This window comes from Alligator mississippiensis, chromosome 1 (assembly GCF_030867095.1).
Source record: "Alligator mississippiensis isolate rAllMis1 chromosome 1, rAllMis1, whole genome shotgun sequence".
NCBI lineage: Eukaryota > Metazoa > Chordata > Crocodylia > Alligatoridae > Alligator > Alligator mississippiensis.
The window spans coordinates 110,586,312-110,611,443 of NC_081824.1; the positions used below are offsets into that span (position 1 = coordinate 110,586,312).

General features: G+C 42.5%; 1 protein-coding gene across 8 annotated transcripts; it reads left to right on the forward strand.

Moving 5' to 3' along the window:
* Positions 1-1,043: 1,043 nt before the first annotated feature.
* Positions 1,044-24,625, forward strand: RNF146 (ring finger protein 146). 8 transcript variants are annotated; one of them, XM_059712863.1, is made up of 6 exons: positions 1,044-1,201; positions 18,553-18,701; positions 19,959-20,035; positions 20,151-20,235; positions 20,964-21,019; positions 22,861-24,625. In XM_059712863.1, the coding sequence occupies exon 6, from the start codon at positions 22,862-22,864 to the stop codon at positions 23,918-23,920; it is 1,059 nt and encodes a 352-aa protein (XP_059568846.1). In that variant the 5' UTR covers positions 1,044-1,201; positions 18,553-18,701; positions 19,959-20,035; positions 20,151-20,235; positions 20,964-21,019; position 22,861; the 3' UTR covers positions 23,921-24,625. The 8 variants fall into 8 exon arrangements, with proteins under 8 accessions (XP_059568846.1, XP_019335089.1, XP_059568848.1 ...); XM_019479544.2 differs by lacking the exon at positions 20,151-20,235; XM_019479543.2 differs by lacking the exons at positions 1,044-1,201; positions 20,151-20,235 and adding an exon at positions 11,330-11,408.
* The last annotated feature ends 507 nt before the right edge of the window (positions 24,626-25,132 follow it).

A 25,132-nucleotide genomic window follows, 5' to 3' on the forward strand; every position in this document is an offset into this window, starting at 1 on the left:
GGCATCACAGATTAGCTTCAAATTTTGTAGGTTAGAACACAACACTAAAAAAAAAAAAAAGAAAAGTTATTGGAAAACATCTGATGTGTGGTAAACTGCCACCCTACTCTACCCGTTTTAATTTAGTATAATTTGTTCCTCTGTCCAAAGCCTCATTTAAAAAAAACCCCACCATATTCACTGGAATATCCAGTGTGAAATGTCCTTATATCTTTTATGAAAAAACAGCAAAAGCATTTCACTCATAAAACACTAGTCAGCTGGCACGTTCTGTCAATTAGCTTTTATGTCCTAAGGTTTGAATTTTACCACAGCAATGGAAGGTGTTAGTAAGAGCTCAGGAGAACAAGCTTTTCTGGTGTTCCCATATGGCTTTTTAGGATATCTTATGGAAACAGGTTTTTGTCTTTCCCTCTCAGTTGCTAAAATTCTAAGCAATCATGTTTTAAGCTTAGGGTGAACAGGAAGATTGTTACAGTTTCTTTGTTTCAATGTTTCCTTTGTGCTTTATGTTTCCTTCTCTTGTCTATCTGCTTTTCTTTTACTTTTCTTCACAAACACTGCATGGAGCCACATCAGTGATCATTTTATAAAAGTAAAACTGTAAACATTCTAAATGTAGCCATAAATATAGCACTTCCCTGAGAAACAGTCTGTTGTTTCAGACACAAGGGACTGCACTATTAGACCTATGTAGTCAACTGTTCTGTTTCAAGAATTGGGAACTCAGCCAAGAGTTCAGTAGCACATATATCTGGTGAGTAGGGCGTGGTTGAAAGAGTTTGAGTCCTCTGCAAACACGTTAGCAATGAATTGTGTTGCTGGATATTTATAAAAGCTTCAATACTGTGTTCCTGTTTTAAATATCTCCCTCAGCTGGAAGTCTAACATGCTGATGTACAGTTTCCTGGAAAATGATTGTATGGACACACCCAATGAGTGCTATTCTTATTACAAAAACAAAAAATGCAGTGTCTGTTGTTCGTTTAGCATTCACTATGGCCTCTATCTAAGACCTATTGTGTTGCCATTTCTTCTGATATCTGGTAGTTCTTACAGAGTGCCAACTTCTGGAGACCTGTGATAACGTGAGACTCTCAACTGAAAAATAAATTCCTTCTCTCTTTTGAAGAAAGAAGTAAGCTTGAAATCATTAAGCCAGGCGGATGAAGACTGAGGAGGAGAACTTGGAGGAGAAAAGGTGAAATGTTTTATTTGTGAAATGTTAAGGCTTTAAGGATGCCTGACTCATGATTTTGGAGTACTTGGGGGTTGGCAATTCAGTATTCAGACTGTATCTTTTATTGACAGGGAATGGGTCAGGAAGGAGTGAGATGGGTATGCAAAGGTTATGATATAAATGGCAAATGTAATGAAAGGCTGTTAAATGAGAAGACATTTAGAACATAGGATTGAGTATTCTATAAGCTAAATATAAAAATGATGCCTAAGGTACAGGAAGTTAGATTCCCTTTCACTAACTTAGGCCTTGTGTTTGTATAGTCCTGATTCAGCAATTGGTGGCTAGCAATCAGTGTATCTGCACCAGGGCAGGCAAGTAAGTTTAGACATTATACTTAAGCAAGTATAGACATGGCAAAGCAGGAATTTGAATTATGTGAACTAATCCAAGTGAAACCTGAATTTTAGTGATGGAACCCCAAGCAGACAAGGGGGTTTTAGACAAGCAGACTCTTTTAGCTCTACCTACATTCACTTAGAGTCTTATGAACACTGGTGGAACAGGGGTTTTGGGAAAAGGGGGGGAGGGTACAGGAGCAGTGACCAGTACTGTAGGAGTAGCTGAACCCTGATCTTGGCTGCATCCCCCCACCAGGAGGGCAGATCATACCACGGGAGCAGCAGTGGGGTCTTTTTTTAAGCCCTCAGACCAGGTAAAAATCCTGTGCCTCTCCATCCATTCTCAGCACCGCCTCTCTTCTCCTCTATCCTCAGCTGTAAATCCCCTCCCATCCCCTCTCCTGCTCACCACTGCTGCTGTTCCTGGCTGATGAGTCACCACTACTGCATTGCTGCTGGGAACAGTAGCAGCAGTGACAGCACCGGGCAGGTTCCTTCTCTCTGCCTGGTGCCCCAAGGAGTTCCCTGCCAGCAAGAAGCAGGTGTGGAGTGGTGAACCCATCCAGTGTTGCTGCTGCTGCTGTCCCTTGCTCAGCTCAGTTGCAGCAGCTCTGGAGCCTTTCCCCCCTGTGAAATCAAGTGGAAGGGGTGTGGCTTGGGAGGGTTGTAGGGCGAGGAACTTTAGAGTAATTGGAGCTGGGCTCAGCAGGAGGCAGCAGCAGCAGCTTGTGGGTTCCTCTGCCAGGTGCTTGCTCCTGTGTTGGCAAGGAACATCGTGGGGGGCGGGGATAGAGGGGGGATGGGGGAAAGGAGGGACATCAGATAGAGAGGAAAAACCTGCCTGTTGCTGCTGCCACTGCTGTTCCTAGCTGGAATGGGGCGGGCACAGTTCTGGGGCTTACCTAGGTTTACCATATTCTCAGGATCAAAAAAGACACGGGGGGGGGGGGAGGGCGAAGTGAGCTGAGGGGGGTGAGGGGGCAAGGGTATTTGATTGTTGAGGGGGCAGTGATATGCCTGTGCCCTGCCTCTGCCCCTCACTCCTAAGCCCCTGCTCCCCCAGCCCTGCCAGTGCCCCTCACTCCAGACCTGCAACCCCCTGTCCCCCAGCACTGCCAGAGCCCCTCACTCCCAACCCACAGCCCTGTCCCCCCAGCCCTGCTGGTGCCCCTCACTCTCAACCCAGAGTCCCCTGTCCTCCCAGCCCTTCTGCCCATGGAGCTCCTGCCTGCATGCACAAGCACACACACACACACACTTACTTACTTACTTACTTACTTGCCGGAGTGTGGGCACAGAGCACGTGACCCCTGACAGCCAATCAGCTTGCCCGCTGCTCCCAGCCTCAAACATCCAAGCTGCTTGTGCCTGGGAAAAGCAGAGGCAAAGCAAAAAACCCAGACATTTGCTCGCATTTTAAGAACCCACCCAGACATGAGGATGGGGGCCAAAAGAGGACATGTCTAGGAAAATCTGGCCATATAGTAACCCTAGGCTTGCCTCCATCAGCCAGGGATGGTTGTAGTGGTAGGCAAGGGATAGGAGTGAATGGGAGAGGAAAGGACATGCTGCTACGGACAGAGATGAACAAAGCAGATGCCAGGAGTGGGGGGTAGGGTGGGGAGTGAGGGGCGTATGACTCTTATCTGATTTGGAAATTTAAAAAAATGTCCCTGCTGTTGCTAGTGTGGTGTAGTCCAAAAGGGGTGTTTGCCCATGCCACTACAATCCTTCTGGATCTGCCTCTCAGGAGATGTAAATGAATGTAATGGTGTCTAAGTGATACCATCTTATGAATCACATCTGAAGACCACTACACACTAGTTAACAATAGTTCCAAAGAAAACTGGGATTGTTAGGCCATAGGGAGAGAAAGTGATAGAAAAGCTCTAATTTTGACTCTCTGCCACCAGACTCTCTTTATAATGGAATGGTCTTCTTATGGTCAGAACCATTTTGGACTAAAAACGCAGTACAAAAGAATTGGAGGATCTTGGACCACAACCTTCTGAAACTATAAAAAAGAGATCTGGAAATCATCCACATTTGGTTAGACTTCAGTGCCAAGGAAAACAAATACATTTGAGAAAAATCTTAGTATAATATGGCAGGCAAGCTTCCTTGGGTAGATGTGATATCTTTTATTAAACCAACTGAGTAGTTACAGCAATATTTAGAGGAAAAAAATCTACTGAGTGATAAGCAGGGGCTCATAAAACACGGACAGGGACTTATATTCATGTTGCATGTTTTCAGCTTTTCTAAGCTGTATCATTCAGATACCATGTCATTCAGATGAACAAAGCAAGCATTTGTTTTAATATTACAGCTTTCAGGCTCAGTATTTTGCCTCTTACTCTAATTTCTAGTACAAAGCAGACACCAGTATTCCTCCTAGCATTTCCTTTGTGTCAAGTAGCAAATAGCCAGCTGTTCTCTCTTCATGTCATGTAGTGGACAGAGTTAGGGTAGGGAGGAATGACCTCGTCTGAGAAAGGGTAAAGCCGAGTGCATTGTTTCCATTCAGAGGCAGACAAGGTTCAGGTTCTTTGGGTGAATCTGATATCTTTTATTAGACGAACTTAAATAGTTGGAAAACAATTTTTAAGCAAACTTTTGGGTCAAGCTAAGGAAGTTTCAGCAGTTGATGTGTGCTCTTCCTAGATGGAATGAAAAGTAAAGAAGCCAGGGGCTAGGCTGGTATACATACAAGACAGGCAGTCAGTGAAGATGTAGACTGAGGAGTCAGTGGGTGAGAGACAGGCTGGGTGGGAGGGAGAGAAGGGGGATGAATAGTGAAGAAATACCTGGGGAGTCAGATGTCAGGTAGGTTATAATGTGCCGTAAATCCAATGTCTATATTTAGTCCATGATTTTTTGTATCCAGGAGGATGATGAAGTGGAGTTCATAGACTCATCTCTGGGAAGTGTTTTGTAAGTTTCCTTTAAGGATCAGGACTGAGATTGGAGAGAGAGTGGTTTTCTTGTGAGAAATGTGCCTCCACAGGTAATTGAGTATTCCTGTCTTTGATAGGTTTCCAGTGCACAGCTGTTGTTTGGTCTCTCCTACGTATTTTCCATCAGGGCATTTGGTGCATTGGATGAAATCTATTACATTTCTGGAGGTGCAGCTATAAGATCTGGGAATACTGATGGCTCTGTTGTGGGGTGTAGTAATAGTGGGGGTGGTGGAGATGTGTTGGCAGGTTTAGCATTTCTTGTCATGGCATGGTCTGGATCCATTTGGTGTGTTCTGGGTCTGAGGAATTTTGCTTCTGGTGATGAGGTTAGCGAGGTTCAGTGCTTGTTTGAAGGCTAGGATGGGTGGTTCTGGGAAGATCTCTTTAAAAATAGGGTCTCTCTCTAGTATGGGTTGCAATTGTTTGAGGATTTTCCATATGGGTTCGAGGGAGGGGTGATATATCATAACCAGCAGTGTGTGATTTGTGGTGGGGTTTATTCTGTACTGCAGCAGTTCTTCACGTGGTATCCGGGTGGCTCTTTCAAACATGCAATCTATCTCTCTGGAGGAGTGTCCTGACTCCCCAGGTACTTCTCCACTGTCCTTCCCCCTTCTCTCCCCCCCACCCAGCCTGTCTCTCACCCATTGACACCTCAAACTTCATCTTCACTGATTACCTATCTTGTATGCATACCAGCCCAGCTTCTGGCTTCTTTACTTTTCATTCCATCCAGGAAGAGCACACACCAACTACTGAAACTTCCTTAGCCCGATGAAGGGTTTTTGAATCCGAAAGCTTGCTTAAAAATTGTTTTCCAACCATTTAAGTTCATCTAATAAAAGATACCAGATTCACCCAAAGAACATCGTCTGCCAATGTCCTTAGACCAACACAGCTACAACCTACACCCTTGCTTCCATTCATTCTCTTAATGGGCCAGCATCTGACTGCAGCAAGCATAACTAGGAGGTGCATGCATACAGGGTGCATTTACATATGCATATTAATGCGTACCAATAAACTCTGGTGCATATTGCGCGTAAGTTTATTGCTCCTGGACACCATGTTTATATATGGAACACAGCACCTTGAGCTAGGTTGGAGCAGTCCCAGTTGGCAGGGGCCTGTGGGTCAGCCTGTAACCTGAGGCTGCTCAAACCCTGCTCAATGTGATGCAGAGGGGATGGCTGGGGAACAAGGGTGCTTCAGTGAGGGACTAGTCCCTGCACTAAATCACTCTAGTGCCCCAGCCAGCTGGGTCAGCCTCTACACATGCAGTGCTGCACATGGAAAAAAAAACAAAACTCTTTACAAGTACTATCCTGCTGTAGAGTTTATTAGTTTCCTGTGGCCTAATAGGACTACACATGTAGATGCAGAGACATTTACTGTGGTGTTTAGTAGTCTACTCCGTAGTAAATATCTCATGTAAATGTGGCCTTACTAAGTGACTCAAAGGGCCATTTTGACACCCACCTGATACAGAATCAGATAAGAGGGCAGGTGACTTAGAGACGTTTTTCCATACTTCCTCAGTTGCTCCATTGAGCCCTTGATAAATAAAACGTATTTACTGTAGCGTTCTTGATGTGGTATCACATACACTTAGAAAAAAGGAAAAGTTGCTGTGTGAACAGAAACACTGAAGTATAATATTTCGCTGATCAAATAAGTAGCAGCAAGTGATTATTGATGATGCTGGTATTGAAAAGTGAGAAGAATAAGTGGTGTCCTTCAGGGATCAGTTTTTTGTATCTTTACATTTTAATATACTGTATTCATTAACAATTTGGCAGTAAGACCAGATTGACAAATTCCAGATAGATTAAATCTGGAGAAGATAGTAAACTAAGAATAGCGACGATGTGAAAGAGATCAGAATTACAAAATAAGCTGGGAGAGACATATATAAATGAGGTGATTTCATGTACAGACAAGAGATGAAAACTAATATAGCTGAGGGAAAATAATAATCAAAACAAATGTAAAATGGAAGACTGCTATTCAGAAAACAGTAATACAGCAGAAGGCATGCACGTTAAAATGTACTAGCAATTGAATATAAGCTTATTGATAGAAGAGTAGATGCCAAACTCATGAAAGGATTGTCATTTTCAGCCATTTTAGAGCTGAGAGGAAACTTTAACACAGTCCTGCATGTGCAAAACTATATGCATGTAAAAACCATATATATAGTTATTTACACACACACACACACACACCAGAAAAAAAAGACTCCATGGAAGTGCAAACAGCCTGCAGCACCTCATTGAGATCTGAGGAAAAGCAACTGAAGCTTGAAGGCTTATCCAAAAACTCCCAACTACAGATATCAGAAAAAAGCCTGGCTTTGGACATTTCATAGACCATCACAACTACAACACTCCAGCCCTGTATGGCTTGTATCTCCTTAGGCCAATGATTTACGGTAGTTTAATTACTTTATTTTGCGGGGTACCTAGTGTACTCTGATACATCACCTGTGATCATCATAATGATTAATTTTTTTATAGCGGGATGGATGGTAGAAATGCATTTTGCATTTGGTATTGAGACTTGAGTATAGATCCTTCATTCTAGTAAAATGTAATAGCTCCCCTGAAACCAATGAAGTTCTGATGATTCACATCATCAGAGAATCTTCCCTTTAATTTTCAATGATAGATTCCTTTCCTTTTTTCCTGTGAAGCTCTGTGTATTGATAATTGTTTTAGACCAGCCATACTCTGGCCCTTTAAGAGCCCAATCCTGCTATCCTTTTTCAAGTCAAACTCCCAGTAAGACCAATGGGAATTTGGTCTCAGTAGCAACTGCAGGATCCAGATCTGGCTGAGCAAAGGATTATGTCTGTTCTTGCTGAACAAACCAATTACCAGTGAAGTACTTTCTTTTGTTTAATCTCTGACTATTATTTGGCTCCTTCTCACAGTGAGCTCTTTAAATAGCAATACAGGCTGCCACATTAGTGTCCTTGGATGTAATTATGTCATTTTGTTAAATGCAGTTCTAATTACATGCAGATCTTTTCAGAATGTTATAAGAGTTTGGTGATTAAAAAATCTTGAATTTTTATTTTATACTTTTCAACTTACTATTCTTAAGTTATCATTCTTACTGATGTTCTCTAGTGTCTCTCTTTTCTGGTGTAAACTACGAATTTTCTTCACTACAAATTGTTTTCAAAAGTGTGATATTTGGACTTCTCAAGCTCCAGCTATATCAGAAATATTTGTAATCTTTGTTAAATGGTCAGTTTTGCCAAGATTTGCTAAGTGAGGGGCATACAAATTCATAACTTCCGTCCTGTCACAGTCAGTATTATGGCAGGTTATTTGCTGTCCAAATTAGTATTTCTTTATATTGGTTCAGCCACTAGTTGCAAAGAAGATGCTTGTACAACAGACTTCCCAGTCATACACGCCAAAATAGGACAAAACACAGTTCCCTATATTTCCATTGTCTCAATATGAATATCATCTGCATTCTACACCCATTCTAATGAAGTCTGGTTGACTTCTGCTGAAATGTTGATTGTGTGACCGACCTCCACTACAGATATGGCAGTATATGAATGGTACTGTATACAAACAGTTGGTAAAGTGCTTTTGGGTACCTTTGGACAAAAAATTTTGAGAGAAATTTGTTCAGATGAACTGATGTGTTAAATATGCTGAAACATATAGTCTAACTGGCAAAAAGTGGCTGGGGCTTCCCTTAGTCACCAGTTCAGATGAATTAGCATTAGACATAGTAGGAATTATTTCTCTAGCATAGGGGAAGCTTTAGATGTACAAACAGAAATGACCTGAAAAGACAGTGTTTGGATCAGAAGATTTCCAAAGTACAGGGTTCCTCAGACTAAGTATGGAGACTGAAATATTCAGATTTAGTACAGAATTCCTTGATATCTTAAAGGTCCTTAAATTCAGCTTTGCACTTCATCTTTTACATGAAATTTTATAGCTAAACAGTGGCCAACTACGATCTCCTTGTTTGTCACTGTACTGGTATCCTGGACAGAGAGGCTACCCAGAACAGTAGTGGCAGGACTTGTTTTAGTCAGCTGCAAAAACAGTATGAGCAAAAAGCAAATCTCCTTTTACTGTCAGCAGTGCAGGAATGGGGGAGGGGAATGACACATGGCTGAGTGCTCACTGTCTCATCCAGCAGAGATGAAACAAATACACACACATGCTCACTAGGTCAACACAGTATTGTGATTGCTAGGATGCTGTTAACCCCAAGCATTAAAAAATCATGAGTCAGGTTTCCAATTATCTTTAGGTTGATTTAACTCCACCCTTGCCTCCCCCCACCAAATAATCATGCACACACATACACAGTATATTAGATATCTTTAGATTTTGTTCCTGGGTCTTTAACAGGCATTCAGGTAATTTTTTCGAGCTTTTTTTTTTTTTCCTGAAACCATGACAGCTAGAAATGTACCTATTTTAGAACAATGAAAGATGAGTTGTTACCTCATCTCCTGACTCCAGAATCTGGGGCCTCAGAAAATCACCAGATATTGTGAAACCACAGTAAAAATGTGAATGTTGACAATACTGCTGATAGTAAAAGGGAGGACTTGATGCACAGAGGGACTCAGTCTGCACAATTTATAATACTTCTAATTTTCATTTTGCAGCTGCATTATTGACCATTATTATTACATAAAATGTATACTGTTGTAGCATTTGGGTTCCTCAGTATACTTATTAACAAAAACTAGGATTACTATAGAGGTGGGTAGGGGCAGAGAGGTGATTTAACTCTATGTCAAGTGCTCATGAGGCTGATACTGGAATGTTGCATGCAAAGCTAGTGCCCATGCATTAAAATATTTTGAAAAATTAAGAGAGGTTATGGAAGGAATCACAAAAATAACTCAAGGTCTGGAGAAAAAGCCCACAAATAGGAGACACAGAAAATCCAACCTGCTGTTTCTCTAAAAGAAAATTGAGAAGTGACTTTAATTAAAGTCGAGGTCGTTAGCCATGTCAGTATGAAGTTGATAAGGCGGCAGGGTACAGGTGCACTTTACAGACTAAATGAATCAGAGATGTGTGAGCTTTTATGAGACTGTTTTTATCAGATAGTATCTTGGTTCATCACACTCCACCTGATGAAGTGAGCTGCAGCTCATGAAAACTTATATATTTAGTAGTTCAATTAGTCTATAATAGTAGGGGGGGTCAACCTTTTTGGCAGGCATGCCACAAATTAGCCCTGAACCTTCCCAGATAGCCACTCTGGTATCTTTCCCCAGACCTATCTTGCTGCTCAGCTTTCTGCTCTCTGTGCCACTGTGCTGCCTGTCCCCTCCCCAATCTGCCATGTGCCCCAAGTGGTAGGTGTGCCACAGGTTGGCCACTCCTGGTCTAAAAGGTTCACCTCTCCCCTGCCTTCTGCCTGACTGCAAACTAACATGGCTTCCAATCTCTCTGCTCATAAATAGCACCATACTCAACTGAATGAAATGCTGTAGAGTACAGCAGTGGATCTCAACCGGTTTGAACTCAAGGCACTCCTCCAGAACTTTTGTGAATTGAGTGGCACCCAATTTCAAAACCTAATATATGCTACAATGTTTACCTCCTTGCAGAGAGGCCAGACAATGGTGGGGGAGGAAGGGATTGGCCAGGCAGGGGCAAGCCTGAGCCTGTGCCTGCTTATCTCCTCACACCTCTTGACACCCTTTAAAGGATCTTGTGGCACTCAATTTGAGAATCGCTGTGTGGGACTTCCAGTTAGACTACATTCTAGCGAAGCTAAAGAAAAGGAGCTCAGGAAAAGAAGGCATTACAGGGTGCGTCTACGTATGCACGTGAATGCACAGAACCCTATTTTCAGGGTTCAAATTACACTTTGATTCTTGGGTGGGTCTACAAAAAAAATTGAGCTGCCCATCAGGATGCCCTAAAAAAATGGGAGACCCGCCCAGGTTAAAGCTAAAACTGCAAGGGTGTGAACTTAGCAAAAGAGAATGGCTATACCTATCCAGTTCAAACCTTTCAAAATCACTCAATACCACCAGAGGAAAATTACAGGTGGGTTATTTTTCACTTGACCCTTTTTGGGGTCTCCACTGACTGGGATTACATCGCTTCTCAGATCAGAAACTGCTACCACTCCATTTTGGATGCAGTGAATTCAGTTCAACTGTCATTATTATATTGATGCTTGCCCTTTTTTCCGCTCCACATTAAATATTCAGTATGTTGTGCTATGTTCCTTAAAAAATAAACAATATTTTTGACCAAAACAGGTTGTGCTAAGTTGTTTGAAAATAAGCACACTGCCGTTACAAAAATAATGCCCCAGGCAGAAAATGGGTACTTCACTGTGTGTGTATATATGTATGTGTATGCATGTGTATACGTGTGTGTGTGCATTTGTACATATATATGTATGAAAGAGCTAAGTTTTGCACATTCCCGTAGCACAGACTTTAAGCACAACGACAAAAATCATGGCAGTTGGCAACGTTCCGTGTCTATCAGGCACCGCGCCAGCCACACGATACACTTATGGCACCGGGTAACGCACTCTAACTGCGAGCCGCCCCGCGGGGCAAAACCACTGCCGCACCCCGAACGCCCGGCCATCCGCCCCGCTCCCAGGCCTCGGCCCAAACGCTCACTTCAAGGCGGCTCGGGGCTGAGTGGCGATTGGTCCCGCCCCGCCCCTGGTGACGCAGCCGCGAAGCCTCACTGTGGCGCGGTGGACGGGAGAACTGCGCGAGCGCATGGGGCTCCTGCGTAACCACCCCCCTCGCGTCACCACGGCTCGTTCCGCGTTCCTCCCCGTGGCGTGTGACGTCGGCACGTCTCGCTCTGCCGGCGGCAGCAGTAGCGGCCGCAGGTGACGGCGGCTGCGGCTCGGACGGGCGCGGAGGAGGGTCGGCGCGGCGCGGGCCGGGCTGGCGGGTTAGTCCGTGACGTCACGGTGTTCTAATCCCGGGAGGCGGTTGCTCCTCTTAACCCCCTGTCCCTCGTCAACGGCTGGGCCCGTTTGGCCCTGGCGCGGGCGCTGCGGCCTCCGCGTCGCCCCCCCCGCCAACAAAGGGCCCAGGGGAGGGGAGGTATCGGGAGAGGCGGCTGCCACTTTTCCCTCCCTGCCCCCGCCGTCCCCGGGAGTGGCTCCGCCCCGCCTCTTGCCGGGAGTGAGGGAGAGGCAGCTCCCCCCCCCCCCCCTGCGCGGGGGTGACGTAGGGGTGGATGTTCCCCCTGGTCATGTGAGGGGCGCTTGCCCCTGCTGCAGCCGGGGTTGGGGGGGGTGGTCTCATCCCTCCCTGTCTGCGGATGGGGCTGGCAGGCCTGAGGGTTCAATGCAGGGGCAGGGAGGTGTCTCTTATAGACTGACTACACCACCTAGGTGCGAGGGTGACTTCTGTGGGTTGCCCGGGCTGTTTGAGAGGCTGAAGATGAAGCCGTTCCCTTTCTTGCCAAGTCCCAACCTCCTTTTCAGGTGTCAGCCCCTCTGCTACACCAGGGGCTTCGTGTGCGTGCGTGCTTGTGTGTGTGTGTGTGCGCGTGTGCGCATGCTGAGTGGCACCAATGTGTGCAAGATATTCAAATGCCCAGTTCTTGGCGTGTGGCAGGGGTGGCTCTGTCCCTGAGTGGGAGGGCTGGAAGGTCCTCTCACTAGACTTGCAGGCTGGAGGATCTGCGGTATCTCTTCTGTTTTAGATCCTATGGTGCGGGGCCTGGCACATGCTGGGTGCCAAATGCTGCGCCAGAGCTCTGAGCATTGTGAGGAGACACTGGCCCGGAATGCGCCCTAGAGGAGCGTTGTTCTTCGTGATGCTGCAGGAAGCCTGTAAAAGCAGGCATGTGCATCCCCCTGCTCCTGCAACATGCCCAACTGCTGTTTTGGATTTAGGGAATATAACCAGTCCCATAGATTACCCCGTTTATGGGTCCCAAATTTTGAGTGATGACAGTCCCCTCCTGTCCAGATAAGGGCTTAATGATCTGTGTGGTCAGTACATGCAGTTCCTCCCCCCTTAGTAGGAGCAGAGACTTTATCAATAACAGGAAGCATAGGACTGGCATCATTTAACCCTTGCAGCTCCTTTTTTTAAGGGGGACAGTTTATAGGGCGTAATACTCAGCTTTTGTTGTTGCGACTGATAGCTTGGTCTCTGGGACTTCCTTTATATCACTTGCACATTTAGGTAAGGTGGTATAGTCTCTGGCTCCCTTCTTTTGGTGCAACAAGTGGAAAATGTATTGCTGTTTTGTCGGTGCTGGAAGCTGGTCCCGAATAAGTGCTAAATGGAAATTTTCCTAGAGTGCAATAATTTAGGTAGTTGTATGCACAGGTTGGAATTTCACATAATACAGAAAATAGGTTTGCGCTAACTGAATCTCCGGATAATCTTTCTGTTCTGTAGGCAACACATGTTGTAGCTGGCTTAACTGTGCTTGTGGAGTAAAGCAAATGTTGAATAATGAGTAGGAAGGATAAGGATGAGAACTTTAGGTACCTTTTACATGCTTGTGAGGTTAAAGGAGATGCTGCAGTTGAGAAAAGAGGTGGCAACCAAATGTACAGCTGCACTGTCTGAATTGAGGCACTGCCATAGTATTAAGTGCACAGTAAAATCTGAATCTTGATTTGGCCCAAATGATAAAATCCTACTTTCAATGCTGAACTTTTTTGCAACAACTTGCTCCATAATTTGTTGTGATGTTGTGGTTTCTTTTGATTACATCTGTCATCGGAAGGAATAACAAATTCTTTTCTGACTCTGATGCAGTGGAGAACCTGTGCTGTGAGAAGGGAGGAAGTTGTACCTGTTTTAACTAACGTGGGTCAATTGAAGTACATTTTAACCTACATCAGTTCGCATGTAATTGAATTGTCATTATTTGGGAAGAGTAAAGGAATAATAAACTGGGGGTAGGGGAGCAGCTTTAGCAGAACACCACTCAGGTATGTATAATGAAGACTAAAAAAATGTTGATGTATCTGGGGCCTCTTTACATGCAGTGTGAGGCTGGGTACAAACCTGGTCCTGCAGACATCAGACAACCCTGGTGTTGGAGTTGGCTCAGAACAACCGGGTTTTGTCTTGTTTTGTTTTTTTAACAGGTGCTGATCGCAAGTTTTAAATATTTTAGACATGTAGTAGGACTGTGTTGCTATTAAAGTTGTTTAACCATACATAAAATTATAACTCTTCCGATATTTGGTCCATAAAGCTAACTGGTGCTCAGAATTAAGTACCAGTTGTAGTAAAGCAAAAGATTAAGTGAGTGGGGAGAGGGATGCTTGCATGTCTTTGCAACAGTGTTATGCTAAAATATTTAACCTGTTTCCTACTTAATCTGTTTTATGGTGCAGTAGTAAATGGATATTTCTGCTAAATAAATGTCGCTTCTTTCCATTAAGTGCCCATGGAGAACTGGAAAGGAACGCTATTTTTAAAAAATCCTATTAAAAGAATTCTCATAAAATTTGACCATAGAGGGGAAGTAATAGAACACCGCATATAGTTAGTTTCCAAATGCATAAAAAAATCAATGGAAACATTTGTTTAATCTCTGCAATTTTAGGTAGTTTTTGTAATGAGTAGGTAACAAATCCTTGAACTTTGAAAAGATGGCTTTCTTTTTTTTTTTTTTTAAGTTGATGGAGATACTTAAAAAATACTGTGTTTAATTAATGATGGATTCTAAACAGAAGGCATTAGTTAGTGTTTGCTTGATTTCTTCCTAAGCTAAAAGGGTAATGAAGCCACCTGCATGTACAGAAAAGTTTTTATATTTTAAATGAGACTTATTGACAAATGACTACAAGAGCTTTTCAAGTCCTATTCACTCAACAGTACCTTGATTTTTTCCAGTCAATATTTTGTCATCAGTATTCTTAAAAATCAGTCCTTCACTGGTCTCCTGGCTGAAGTTATGATGCAATGTTTTTCAGATTTTAAGCATTTAGGAAAAAATTGCAAATTTCACAAATTCATGTCTTAATTGAACTTCTTATTTCATAACATATTGAACTGCAGTACGTTCTGGGGTACGTAAAGTGTTATTTGATGCGGGATTTGAAAAATCTGAATTGCCTTTGATAAGCAGGAAGTACTCAACCAAAAAAGATAATAGCTTCTGTCTGCAGTATCTAAGCTTCTATTTAGAGAAAAGTTTCTAGTGCTTAAGAGAGAGAACCTTCTAAATATGAAAGAAGCATAAATGGATAAGTTATGGCTTCTTAATTGTTCGTACTTCTAGCTCAGGTACTGCGTTGGTGATCTGAGCATCAGTAAAGTGAAAACTGACCCAGAGCCCTGTCAGTTTTTACTCTTTATGCTGAAAACCATGACAGTAGTAACCCAAATTGACAAGGGGAGTCTAGTTTCATTGTTTCTACCCAGTAGAAGCTGAAAATGTTTGCTGAGCAGGAGAGCAAACTTGGATATGGAGTTAAAGTTTTCTGAAGAAACCCATTACCCTTCAGGTTCTGGAATTGGAAGGGCAAAAGAGACAATACTTATTTCACCTTTCCAGCACCTACAGGGACTTTTTAAGGGGCAGGAGGTACGTGTTAACCTATGACTTAAGAAGTTGGAATCCCCAAGTAAAGCCTGTTGATAAGTTTAGGAGGAATTACAGTACCTCCCCTAGAGCTGCTGGGAGGCTTGGACTCTAACGGATACAAGCAGTCTTTGGACTTATGATATAATTGGTTCCTGAAAACCGTGTCTTAAGTCGAAGCGTTGTAACTGAACTGACTTTTCCCATAGGAACAATGTTATAAGTAGGGGATTGGTCCCTGAACCAAGGCCCGATATCCTATTTTCACCAAAAATAACCCAGAATTTTATACTCATTCAATTATAGATGAGTAATATAGCAACATTAATGTATTTGCTATTTACAGTATAATCACATTGATTTGGAAGGACTTCTTTGAGGTGACTTTGCTGGACTTTTTGAAGGGTTCTTGGCTGGAGTCTTCTCAGGAGGCTTGGCTGCGGGTTTTTCTGGAGCCTTGTCTGCTTTCTTAAAGAAAGTGTCCAAGGAAGTTTGAACAGATGTTCTCCAGGGAGATGGGTGCCACAGTGAACTTGTTCGCTGGCGTGGCGTCATGTTGGATCAAGCGTCATAAAGTTGAAACAGGTGTCAATTTATAAATGTAAGTGCCGTTTGTTGTAACTTGAAACGTCTTAAGTCGAGGACTGTTGGTCGTTGGGCCTCTTTCTTGATTTCAGTCATTTAGCTGTGAGAAATAGAATTAACGCTTCAAGGCTTTTGTGCATGAGCATTAGTGAACAAGAGGGGTGTGTGCATGCTTTTGGGGGTAATGGGTGGCTATAGCTTAGGAAAGATGGTTTTGTAAAGTGTATGGGGTAACAATTTACATTAATATTTGATATATAGATATTCAGCAACTAAATTTGTGTGTGGGGGAGGAATTTGGGAAAAGGTGTGAAGGCATCTTTCACACTGGCTGGTAAAATGTTCAAACCTATCTTGGTGTATAAACAACATCTTAATGAAATGTAGAGATTAACTGAAGTTAGTCTGTGAATCAGTTCCTCTTAAAAACTGGCATGAGAGAGTTCCTTTACCTTAATCTCATAATTATACCCTGTTTGTATTCTTCTAAGGATAATTACATATCCAGTGTGCAATCTTTTTTTCTAAGGACTGTCAAAATTGAAAGAACTGATCTTTCCTTCTTTCCTTCCAAAGTAACATTTGGTTTCACGGTGTACCTCCTTTTATAGTGGATAAGGAGAGGTAGTAGACCTGTGTTTCTTTAAATTACTTGCAAAAGCAATAGAAATAGAACAGCAGCATCTCAGATGAAGAACCATACACTCCCCTCAGCATGCAGCTTGTTGCAACTACCTCTTTGATCATAGTAAAGGAGTATCTTGTCTGTTGGGCTGATAAGTGAAGGATCTGAAATATTAACACTGTTGTAGATTTTTATTTTGGAGGTTGATGTATGCAGGAAGAAGCCTGTGAGCAGAGAAGTACTGATTAAAAAAAAAAAAAACAAAAAAAATTTTCTAGTTCAAAGATTATCATGGCAGATTTGGGGGCTGTTGATTTAAATAGTTCCATCTTCAGCTGTAGGTATAACTTTAGGGTGTCGGTCTTGATTGTTAACTGGAAAGTCATCCAAATATTCAGTCTGCCAATATCAATTATGTATGCTCCACTACTGCACTGAGTATTTAGTGCAGTTGAGGATCTATCATTTCTTAATTTTTGCTCAGCTCTATGCATAACATCAGATTAGGGCAAATTAATGGTCTGTGTATTACGACTTCACAGAAGTGGCTCTTTCCTTGAGCAAAGAGAAGTGTTGCATACGACATCTTCAAGTTCACTTTACACCTTAGTAGCAGTTAAAAGGTGTAGAGCAAGCTGGATAAGATGATGTAATTTAAAATGCTGAAATTATGAGAGTATAACTCATAGGTCTGGTTATGTTTCAGTGTAGAGTTCTGAACCCGTTTCATAGCCCAGGTGCTTCTGGCATACTATGACTGCTTCACTCTCTATTTAGAATGTTTAGACAAGCGCTCATCAACCCTTGAGGCGCAGACAGAAGTGCAGCTCCACGAAAGCAGAAAGCACCATGAGTTAGATTGACCTTCCCGATCCAACGGACATTAGCTGTTGAGTTGGGAGGGTAGGGGATCGAGCTCCAATTTGGAGCCGATCCAGCAAAGACTGCAACCTTTCCTTAGCTCTGCTTTCCCTTCTCCCAGTCTAGTGCTATCTCAGGATGGGAGGGGGTGAAGGCAGGGGAGGGAGGTCTATTCTGGGGTTTCCTCAGCCTGCGCTGGAGTAGCAGGTGGGAGGATTGGAGCCCCCCACCTCATGCACCTGCCACCCATGAGTTGAGGGGCACCAGTCCATCTGTCCCCACCTCCAGCACAGTTGGGCAAACCTCAGAACGGACCTCCCTCCCCTACCTTTTTCCCCCTCCCATCCTGAGACAGCACTATGGATGGGGTTGGGCTGCAGCAGTCCAGCTGCTGGGGCAGACAGAAGCTAATGAAGGTGCTCTGCTTTGAAGCACCTTCATTTGTACCCTCATATAATGAGAGTGAATTTGTCGCAAGATTGGAGCGCTCTGCTGCTGTGCTCTTCTCCGAGGGCGTGGCTGTAGAACACTTTCAAGGGGCCGATCACACAACAAATATCATTTCTGTCTGCGCCTTTGATGTCTGTTTATTTCCCCCTTAAAGTTGCAGATCCCTGCTTTAAAGTGAGTAACCTACAGATCTTTACTTAGTCTGCTTCAGTTCTAATCTTTGTCGTTGGTTAGATAGTCATGGCTTCAGATGACCATGTAGTCTATGTGAAATGATTTGGCCCTGTTGGATAGGTAACATTGTGTAAGATGAACTGCAATAGATGTTAACCTGTCACTTTCAGAGGGACATTTGAATGAGTATCTGTAGTAATTGAACAACTTTCTTACTCTTTCATATCTTACATTTATGCATCTCATGAGCAAATCTGCAAATACATTAACATTTTTTGAGAAACCTCAGAAGTCTTGCTGATTTCCTGAACTCTGAGTCTAAGCACACAGACTCCTAGTTGCATATTAAACATTAGAAAAGCTTGATGAAAAGAGTGCAGTATTGGGAGTGATCAGCCTTATTTCTGCATGGTTGGTCAGCACACTGATTAGTAGCTCTAGAGAATTAGTGTTCATTTTCCACTTTTTTCCAGTTCTGAGATACCACTATAACTGCCTTTTATAAATATTGTAGAAAGAAGGGTAGATTTGTTCAGTGTCCTAACAGTGGATATCATAATGTAAGGAGAAATAGGGAATTTTTAAAACAACACACCTTTGAATATATTATTTCTAGATGTCAGAAGTTCCCTCCATCAGATTGTGAAGAGGGTAACACTCTTTTCTTTGCTGCAGCAAGAACATGATGTTATTTATTTCATAGGATGTGAAAAATGAACCTTTCCCTCTTGTCCTAATTATGATGATGTCTTTTTCCCTCAATTTGCAGAGTAGTTGAAAAACTAGTAGTGTTTCCTTGTGCAAGATAGAAGAGGAATGAGCCAGCAGTGGGAAATAGTATGCTGCATCCCAACTGAGTGCATTTGAAGAGGATGCTTTGTTGTTGTGGCATGCTTCAACAGGAATTGTATTAAAAAAGTAAGATCTGTTTCTTGTGTTCTAATGGATTTTCATTGATCAGTTGCTTAGAGGAATGCTTAGTTACGGTCCAAAATACGGCCTGTTCTTTCAAAAAAATTTAAATGGAGCAAATCTAGTTTTTTCTTTTAAAAGAAGACCAGGATGCTGGATGGCTTTATATTTTCTGCCCTGGCTATTCCAGATTTTCAAGACCGTCCAAGAGAAACATCCTAAGAATGTGAATTTAGAGATAAAATTTAATGTTAATATATATGAAGAAAGAAGGGGTAACATGGAGCATAGTCTGGCAGCTGTGCAAGCTGGGTTCCCCTCCTTAGTGACTGTATGTTGTATTTCAGCATGCACATTAAATTGTATGGTTCAAATATTCTGTTCCACAGCTGAGACAGAAATTGGGCTTCTGGAGGTAAGAATTAAACCTGCAGCAGGTTTACTTTAAACAACCTTTCCTCCTTTTTATGTTGTGGCTGCTTGTGAATTTAGATCTTCCAGCCGTGTCTGCCTGAGATCCTTGGAATAATTATATTTTCTTCCTCAATATCTCAAGCTAAGTGAATAAGCTGAAGTCCTAGATAAGCCAGTGCTATATGTGGAAATTGAGGAGGAGAGCTTGATAGCATTTTCCAGAGCTAAGCACACATTTGTGTAAAAATGGGGTATTTCAGTTGCTGTCCTGAAAGCCAGCATTCCAGGTTGACCCTTAGCTAGCCCATCTTTTTTTTTATCCCCAGTCTTGCTTTGGGAACTATAGATAAGTTGATGGTACAGCAGTGAGGAAAAAAAAAATGAAGGTAGTAGTATAGGTTTACTGTTAGTTATAAATTAACTGCTTTGAACCATTGATCAGTTTAAGTGCTAATGTGGTTTGTTTTGTTATTACCAAATAGTGGGAAATTCTGAATCTCCTGCCACTAGACTACAAATGCATGGAATCTGTGATTTTTACCAATGTGAGGTGCATTTGTGTTCTGTATTAGAAAAACTCAGCTTCCTTTGAGGTGCTGACCAGTTGTACCAAACATAGAAAATTATGTATACTGTAAGTGGTTAATCTCTACCATCCCTCTGAAAAGGACAATTTTGTATCCAGAAAAAAATATTCAATAAGAAGGAACCTTTTATAAGTGGGTAGCATGGAAATAATTTATATGAAATTGCCTTCCAGCACAGTAGTATGTCATTATGGAAATGCCTATATAGCAGCCATTGGTAAAATAATAATAATAATTATAAGGATTTATTTTTTTTTTTTAGTGATCCATTCCCTTATATCCAATGGACATTGAGAGTTTCCCCATTTAGTAGAAGTTAACCACAAACACAAACTTAAGGTAAATCTAAAATTATTGTAAAAATGCAACAATTCTGTTCCAAACACAGTACAAGTGTTAAGCAATTAGTGCAAGCTGGTGTAAAACCTTGAAACATAGCTTACTGTCCTTTCAGATCTTTCATGGGAGGATCACTCAGGCTGGCCTATACTACTGTGTAGAAAGAGAAGTACTGGGTGATATTCCTGTTCCTATATCTGGTATGCTAGCTCAGACACAACTTCACAGATTCCTTTCATTTCACAGTTGGAAATTCTTGGACAAGAAACTAAAAGTTAACTATGCGACTAGAAAGGAAAAAGTTTCCAAAATGCCATGCTTTTAGGGGCATAAGTGGATGAACAGCAATTGGAGTGAAGAGATTTCATATCGCTCTCATTCAGAAGCAAATTATGGTAAACTCTGATTAGTTTGCCTATGGTATAATTTGCTGCTGGTCTGCTCTGATTCCCTGCCAGCTGTCTCTCCTCCCTCCCCTCACCCCTCTAACACCTGATAAACAGCCACTGCTGGGTAACTTACCATTATTTGCATTTCCCTTGGGGTAGTAAATTAACTAGAGTTTACTATATTATGATAGCAGTCAAATATGTTGGGCGACATGTAGGGAATGTATCACATTTTTGCAGTAAATGCATTTAAAACATAGATGCTGCAGCAGACATAACTTTTTAAAACCCCAGTTGTAGTGAGACCACTCTAGAGATTGAGTGACAAAAAGAGGAGCCTTTTTGGTTCCTGAAGAGAATGGAATTCTAGGTGGCTTGCTTTATTTTGCTGCATTAGGTGGGAAATGATTTAATGTTTGTGTTTTTTAGGGGGGGGTTGTTGTTTTTTTTGTTTTCTAAAGAGGGGAATACTTGGGGCTCCACAACAGAACAAACTGGAAAAGTCCATCTGTATTCTTTCTCTTATTTTGACCTTTAAGGTTATTTATATGGGGGTCATAAAAACAAGATGAAGGATTTAGGACCAGAACTAAAGGTATGACCTTCAAATTTGCATTTTCATGTAGATTCTTGAGCTTCTTGCCATGTACCTTAAGAGATCCTCCTTTCTTCTGATTGCTGTAGGGCAGAATAATGTCTATGAAAGACTGTTCTTGTCCCCTTTTAATCTCACCCAGTTCTGAAACAACCCTTTTTATTGCTGACAATTGCTTCATTTTTCTTTTTCTTTTTTTTAATTTATTTTTGCTAGCTTTGAGGCTGGAAGGTAAAAAGTCCTTGCTTCTGAAAAAATGCCCCAGTAGCCACCAGGCTCCGTACAGTAAAGAGGAAGTCTGAGGGCTCTTTATTGACACTGAAACAGTTAATTCATTGTCCAGAAAAAAATGCTATTTCAGGAACTTATTTTTCTGTTGGATCTCTGAGCAAAGCTGAGACTTTTTTAACTATCTGGGCAGGAGGCCAGCCAGAAACAGCTGAACGGGGACCTGTTGCCAAACAAATTGTAGAGTTAAGATGGCTACCATCATGTGTGTCACAACTAGTAGGAGCCTGGTCTGGTTGAAAGGTCCTCTCTGAGCTGTTTACAATACTGAGCTTGTTTTTTGCAGCTAGAAAAGGTGCATTTTTACTCTGAAATCATTAATAAGCATGAGCAATCCTGAGCTTAGAAACACAGTGAAGACCAGGTACTTCAATATTATCTCTAGGGGACCTTGCTGAGGTCAGCCTTATATCCCCAGATTACAAGGTAAAAAGTGTACTTTGTAAGAGTGAAAACAAACTGCTTCAGGACAAAGTTAACTTCTTTTGAGTGGATACCTAGTGCTGGCACTTTCTTCCCTGCTCTTGTCAGATAAACGTTAAGTGTCTTGGGTAGTGTGCTATGTGGGGAGAGGAGACTGAGTAGGTATTTCGATCTGCCAACCCGTAACTAGGCTGCTGCTTACCAGTGGTATTAAGAATACCTCTTAAAACAGTCAAGTGCCAACAAGAAAACACTTATTGAAGATATTTTCCTTTGGGGGAGGAAGGAGTCAAAAATAGTGTTCACCTCCTGAATAGGCAAAGAAACAGGTGGCTGACTAGATGTTCTTTAGGAGCTATTTCATCAAAGGCTGCATCCAGATGAGCACAGCCATGCAGTATGTGCCTGGGTGTTCAGGGGTTCCCCAAGCTACAAAGGGGGGGGGGGAGGGGTTGACCCCAGAAGATCCCCAGATCAAAAAAACCCACACAAATAAAAAGTGGGGCAGAGCACGTGGGGGCAGCATGTGCTACCCAAAACCAGAGCAGCAGGATTGCTGAGGCTGCAGCTCCCTGAGGCCCCCAGGACCCTAGGTAAGGCTGCTGGGGCTTGCACAGTTGCTGGCCCCAGCCTCCCCTACCCCACCCAGGGAAATACGCCACATGCCAGAGGGTGCGTGGTACAGGCGTTCCTTGGAGACAAGTAGCAGTGGCGCCAAGCTGTGCTGCTGCTTGTCCCCAGAGAAACACGTCCACGCCCATGTGGACACAGCCAAAAGTTACATGACTGTCTAGCTAACACTGCTGCTCATGGAAGACGGAGGAACTCCAAACTCATTCATTTGTCACTTGGCATACTAGGGTGTTCTACTGAAATCCCAAAGGCTGGGATGCTCAAGGCAATATTTGGAAAAAAATTGAAGTCATTCACCTTGAGTACTTTAATAAAGTCAGTTCTAAGAGATTGAAAACTATATAACATTTAGAAATGTCAGTATTTTTAAAATCTTCATGTTTTCAAAATGTAGTAGTTTTAACTTCACAGAGGTTTCTTCTGAGAGTGGTGATTAGCTTAGGTACCCGTTTGATCTGAAGTGTATAACCTGATTTTATATTTTTGATTCTCTTTAGGATGGCTGGCTGTGGTGAAATTGATCACTCAATAAACATGCTTCCCACAAACAGGAAGACAAATGAGTCATGTTCCAATGCAGCACCTTCCCTGACCGTCCCTGAATGTGCTATTTGTTTGCAAACATGTGTCCATCCAGTGAGTCTGCCTTGTAAACATGTCTTCTGCTATCTGTGTGTGAAGGGAGCTTCCTGGCTTGGGAAACGATGTGCACTCTGTCGGCAGGAGATTCCAGAGGACTTCCTTGACAAGCCAACCTTGCTGTCACCAGAGGAACTCAAAGCAGCAAGCAGAGGCAATGGAGAATATGCCTGGTACTATGAAGGTAGAAATGGTTGGTGGCAGTATGATGAACGTACCAGTAGGGAGCTAGAAGATGCCTTTTCCAAAGGTAAAAAGAGTACTGAGATGTTAATCGCTGGGTTTTTGTATGTAGCAGATCTTGAAAACATGGTTCAGTACAGGAGAAATGAGCATGGACGTCGCAGGAAAATAAAACGGGACATAATAGATATACCAAAGAAGGGTGTGGCCGGGCTTAGGTTGGACTGTGATTCTAATTCTGTCAATCTAGCAAGAGAGAGCTCTGCTGATGGTGCAGACAGTACACTGACTCTGGGGGCTGCGGCTCTGCAGCCTCTTGGATCTGTTTCTGCTAGGCCCCTAACGTCAGTAGATGGTCAGCCAACAAGTCCTTCAACACCATCACCTGATGCAAGCACTTCTTTAGAGAACTCTTTTGCCCACTTACAAATAAATGGAGACAGTATGGCTGAAAGAAGTCATACAGGAGAGGGAGAGGAGGACCACGAATCATCGTCTTCTGGTAGGGTGCCAGCTCCTGACACCTCTATTGAGGAAACTGAATCGGATGCTAGCAGTGATAGCGAGGATATGTCTGCTCATCTCCAGCCACGTGCGTCCTCTGCTCAGCAGAGACACTTGATTGCAAATGCAAACCAGTCAGTAGTGGAGAGACCAGTTGCAGGGGGTGGGGCAGTAAGCACCAGTGTGAGATCTAGAAGGCCTGATGGACAGTGCACAGTAACTGAAGTTTAAATCTAGAGCCATGTGATTAAAAACTCAGTCCTGTATCTGTAAATTTTCTGTCCCTGTTGGCATTGCACTCAAACCGTAGTATATTTGGAGTGAGATGGGGTTGGTAAGATGAGAAACTGATTTGGCCATTTAAGTTAGGCTTTTTAACATCTCAGCTGGAAAACTCTTTAAATGTAAGAAAATGGGTTGTCTTGTTTATGGTTTGAAAGCTGCTTAACATTACCCAGAAAGTATCACGTGTTTATTTTGTAGCATTTTACCCCTTGGAACTACTCTCTCCCTTTCTGGCCGATGTATATCCACTGTACAACTTGGATTGTCTTCATTATTTGACTGTTGCATTAAGTGTCTTACTACTTTCTGCATGGATTGATGTATGAAAAGAACACTAAAGCAATGTGGGAACAGGACACCATGTTGGGTGTGAGAGATGCTCAATTTGATGTGAGAAAATAGATGTGAGTTTGGAGCTAAAATGTGTTTTTACTAGACAAACAGCAATCATTTTATCTTCTTCCTTAAATGGAAATGTAAAAATGGTATTAACTTCTGTTGCAAATTCTTATCTATAGACACTTCATGGCGTTTTCACTGGCTTTACCATCTAGTCCTTGTAGTTTTGTTTTTGAGGTCTTTCTTGATCTGTCTTGTTTTTGTTACAAAATTTATAATTTAATAAAACTACATTTTATCAGTAACAATCTACGGTCTGTTTGGACTTTGAACTTTATCAGAGGGAAATCTGTCATGAAGCAGCATGCTCTGGTTTGGTCTGGCTTTGAGTGATCTTGATATTTTTGTTCCTAATGTAGTGTGCTGACCGCACCATGGTATGTACATGTTCTTCTGACTGTCTGAATTAGCGTTAGTTATGGGTTTAGAACCTATGTAGTCTCCAGTCAGAGCTGCTCAGGTTTTTCTCCTGGGGTAAATAAAGACTTCAAGAGAGAAGCAGACAGGCTGTAATTTACATTCAGGAAGATTGTAAGTGTGTGTGTGGCTGTGTACTTAGACAATCAAAAGGTTAAAGTGTTTGGTTCTAGGGCAAAGCTTTAGTTACATTTTAGGGATTACTTTGCTACTTGTTTATGGCATGACAAATCTATTATCATGTCCTGAATTGGTGGGTACACTTCCAAGGTTTTCCCTTAATTCACAGCGTAGCTCTGCTGTTGATCCCATGTTTGCTTTTCCTCATGTCTTCAGTAAGAT

Bases quoted from the DNA above. Each gene is read 5' to 3' on its own strand.
- RNF146 (XM_059712863.1), top strand. From the start codon at position 22,862: ATGGCTGGCTGTGGTGAAATTGATCACTCAATAAACATGCTTCCCACA.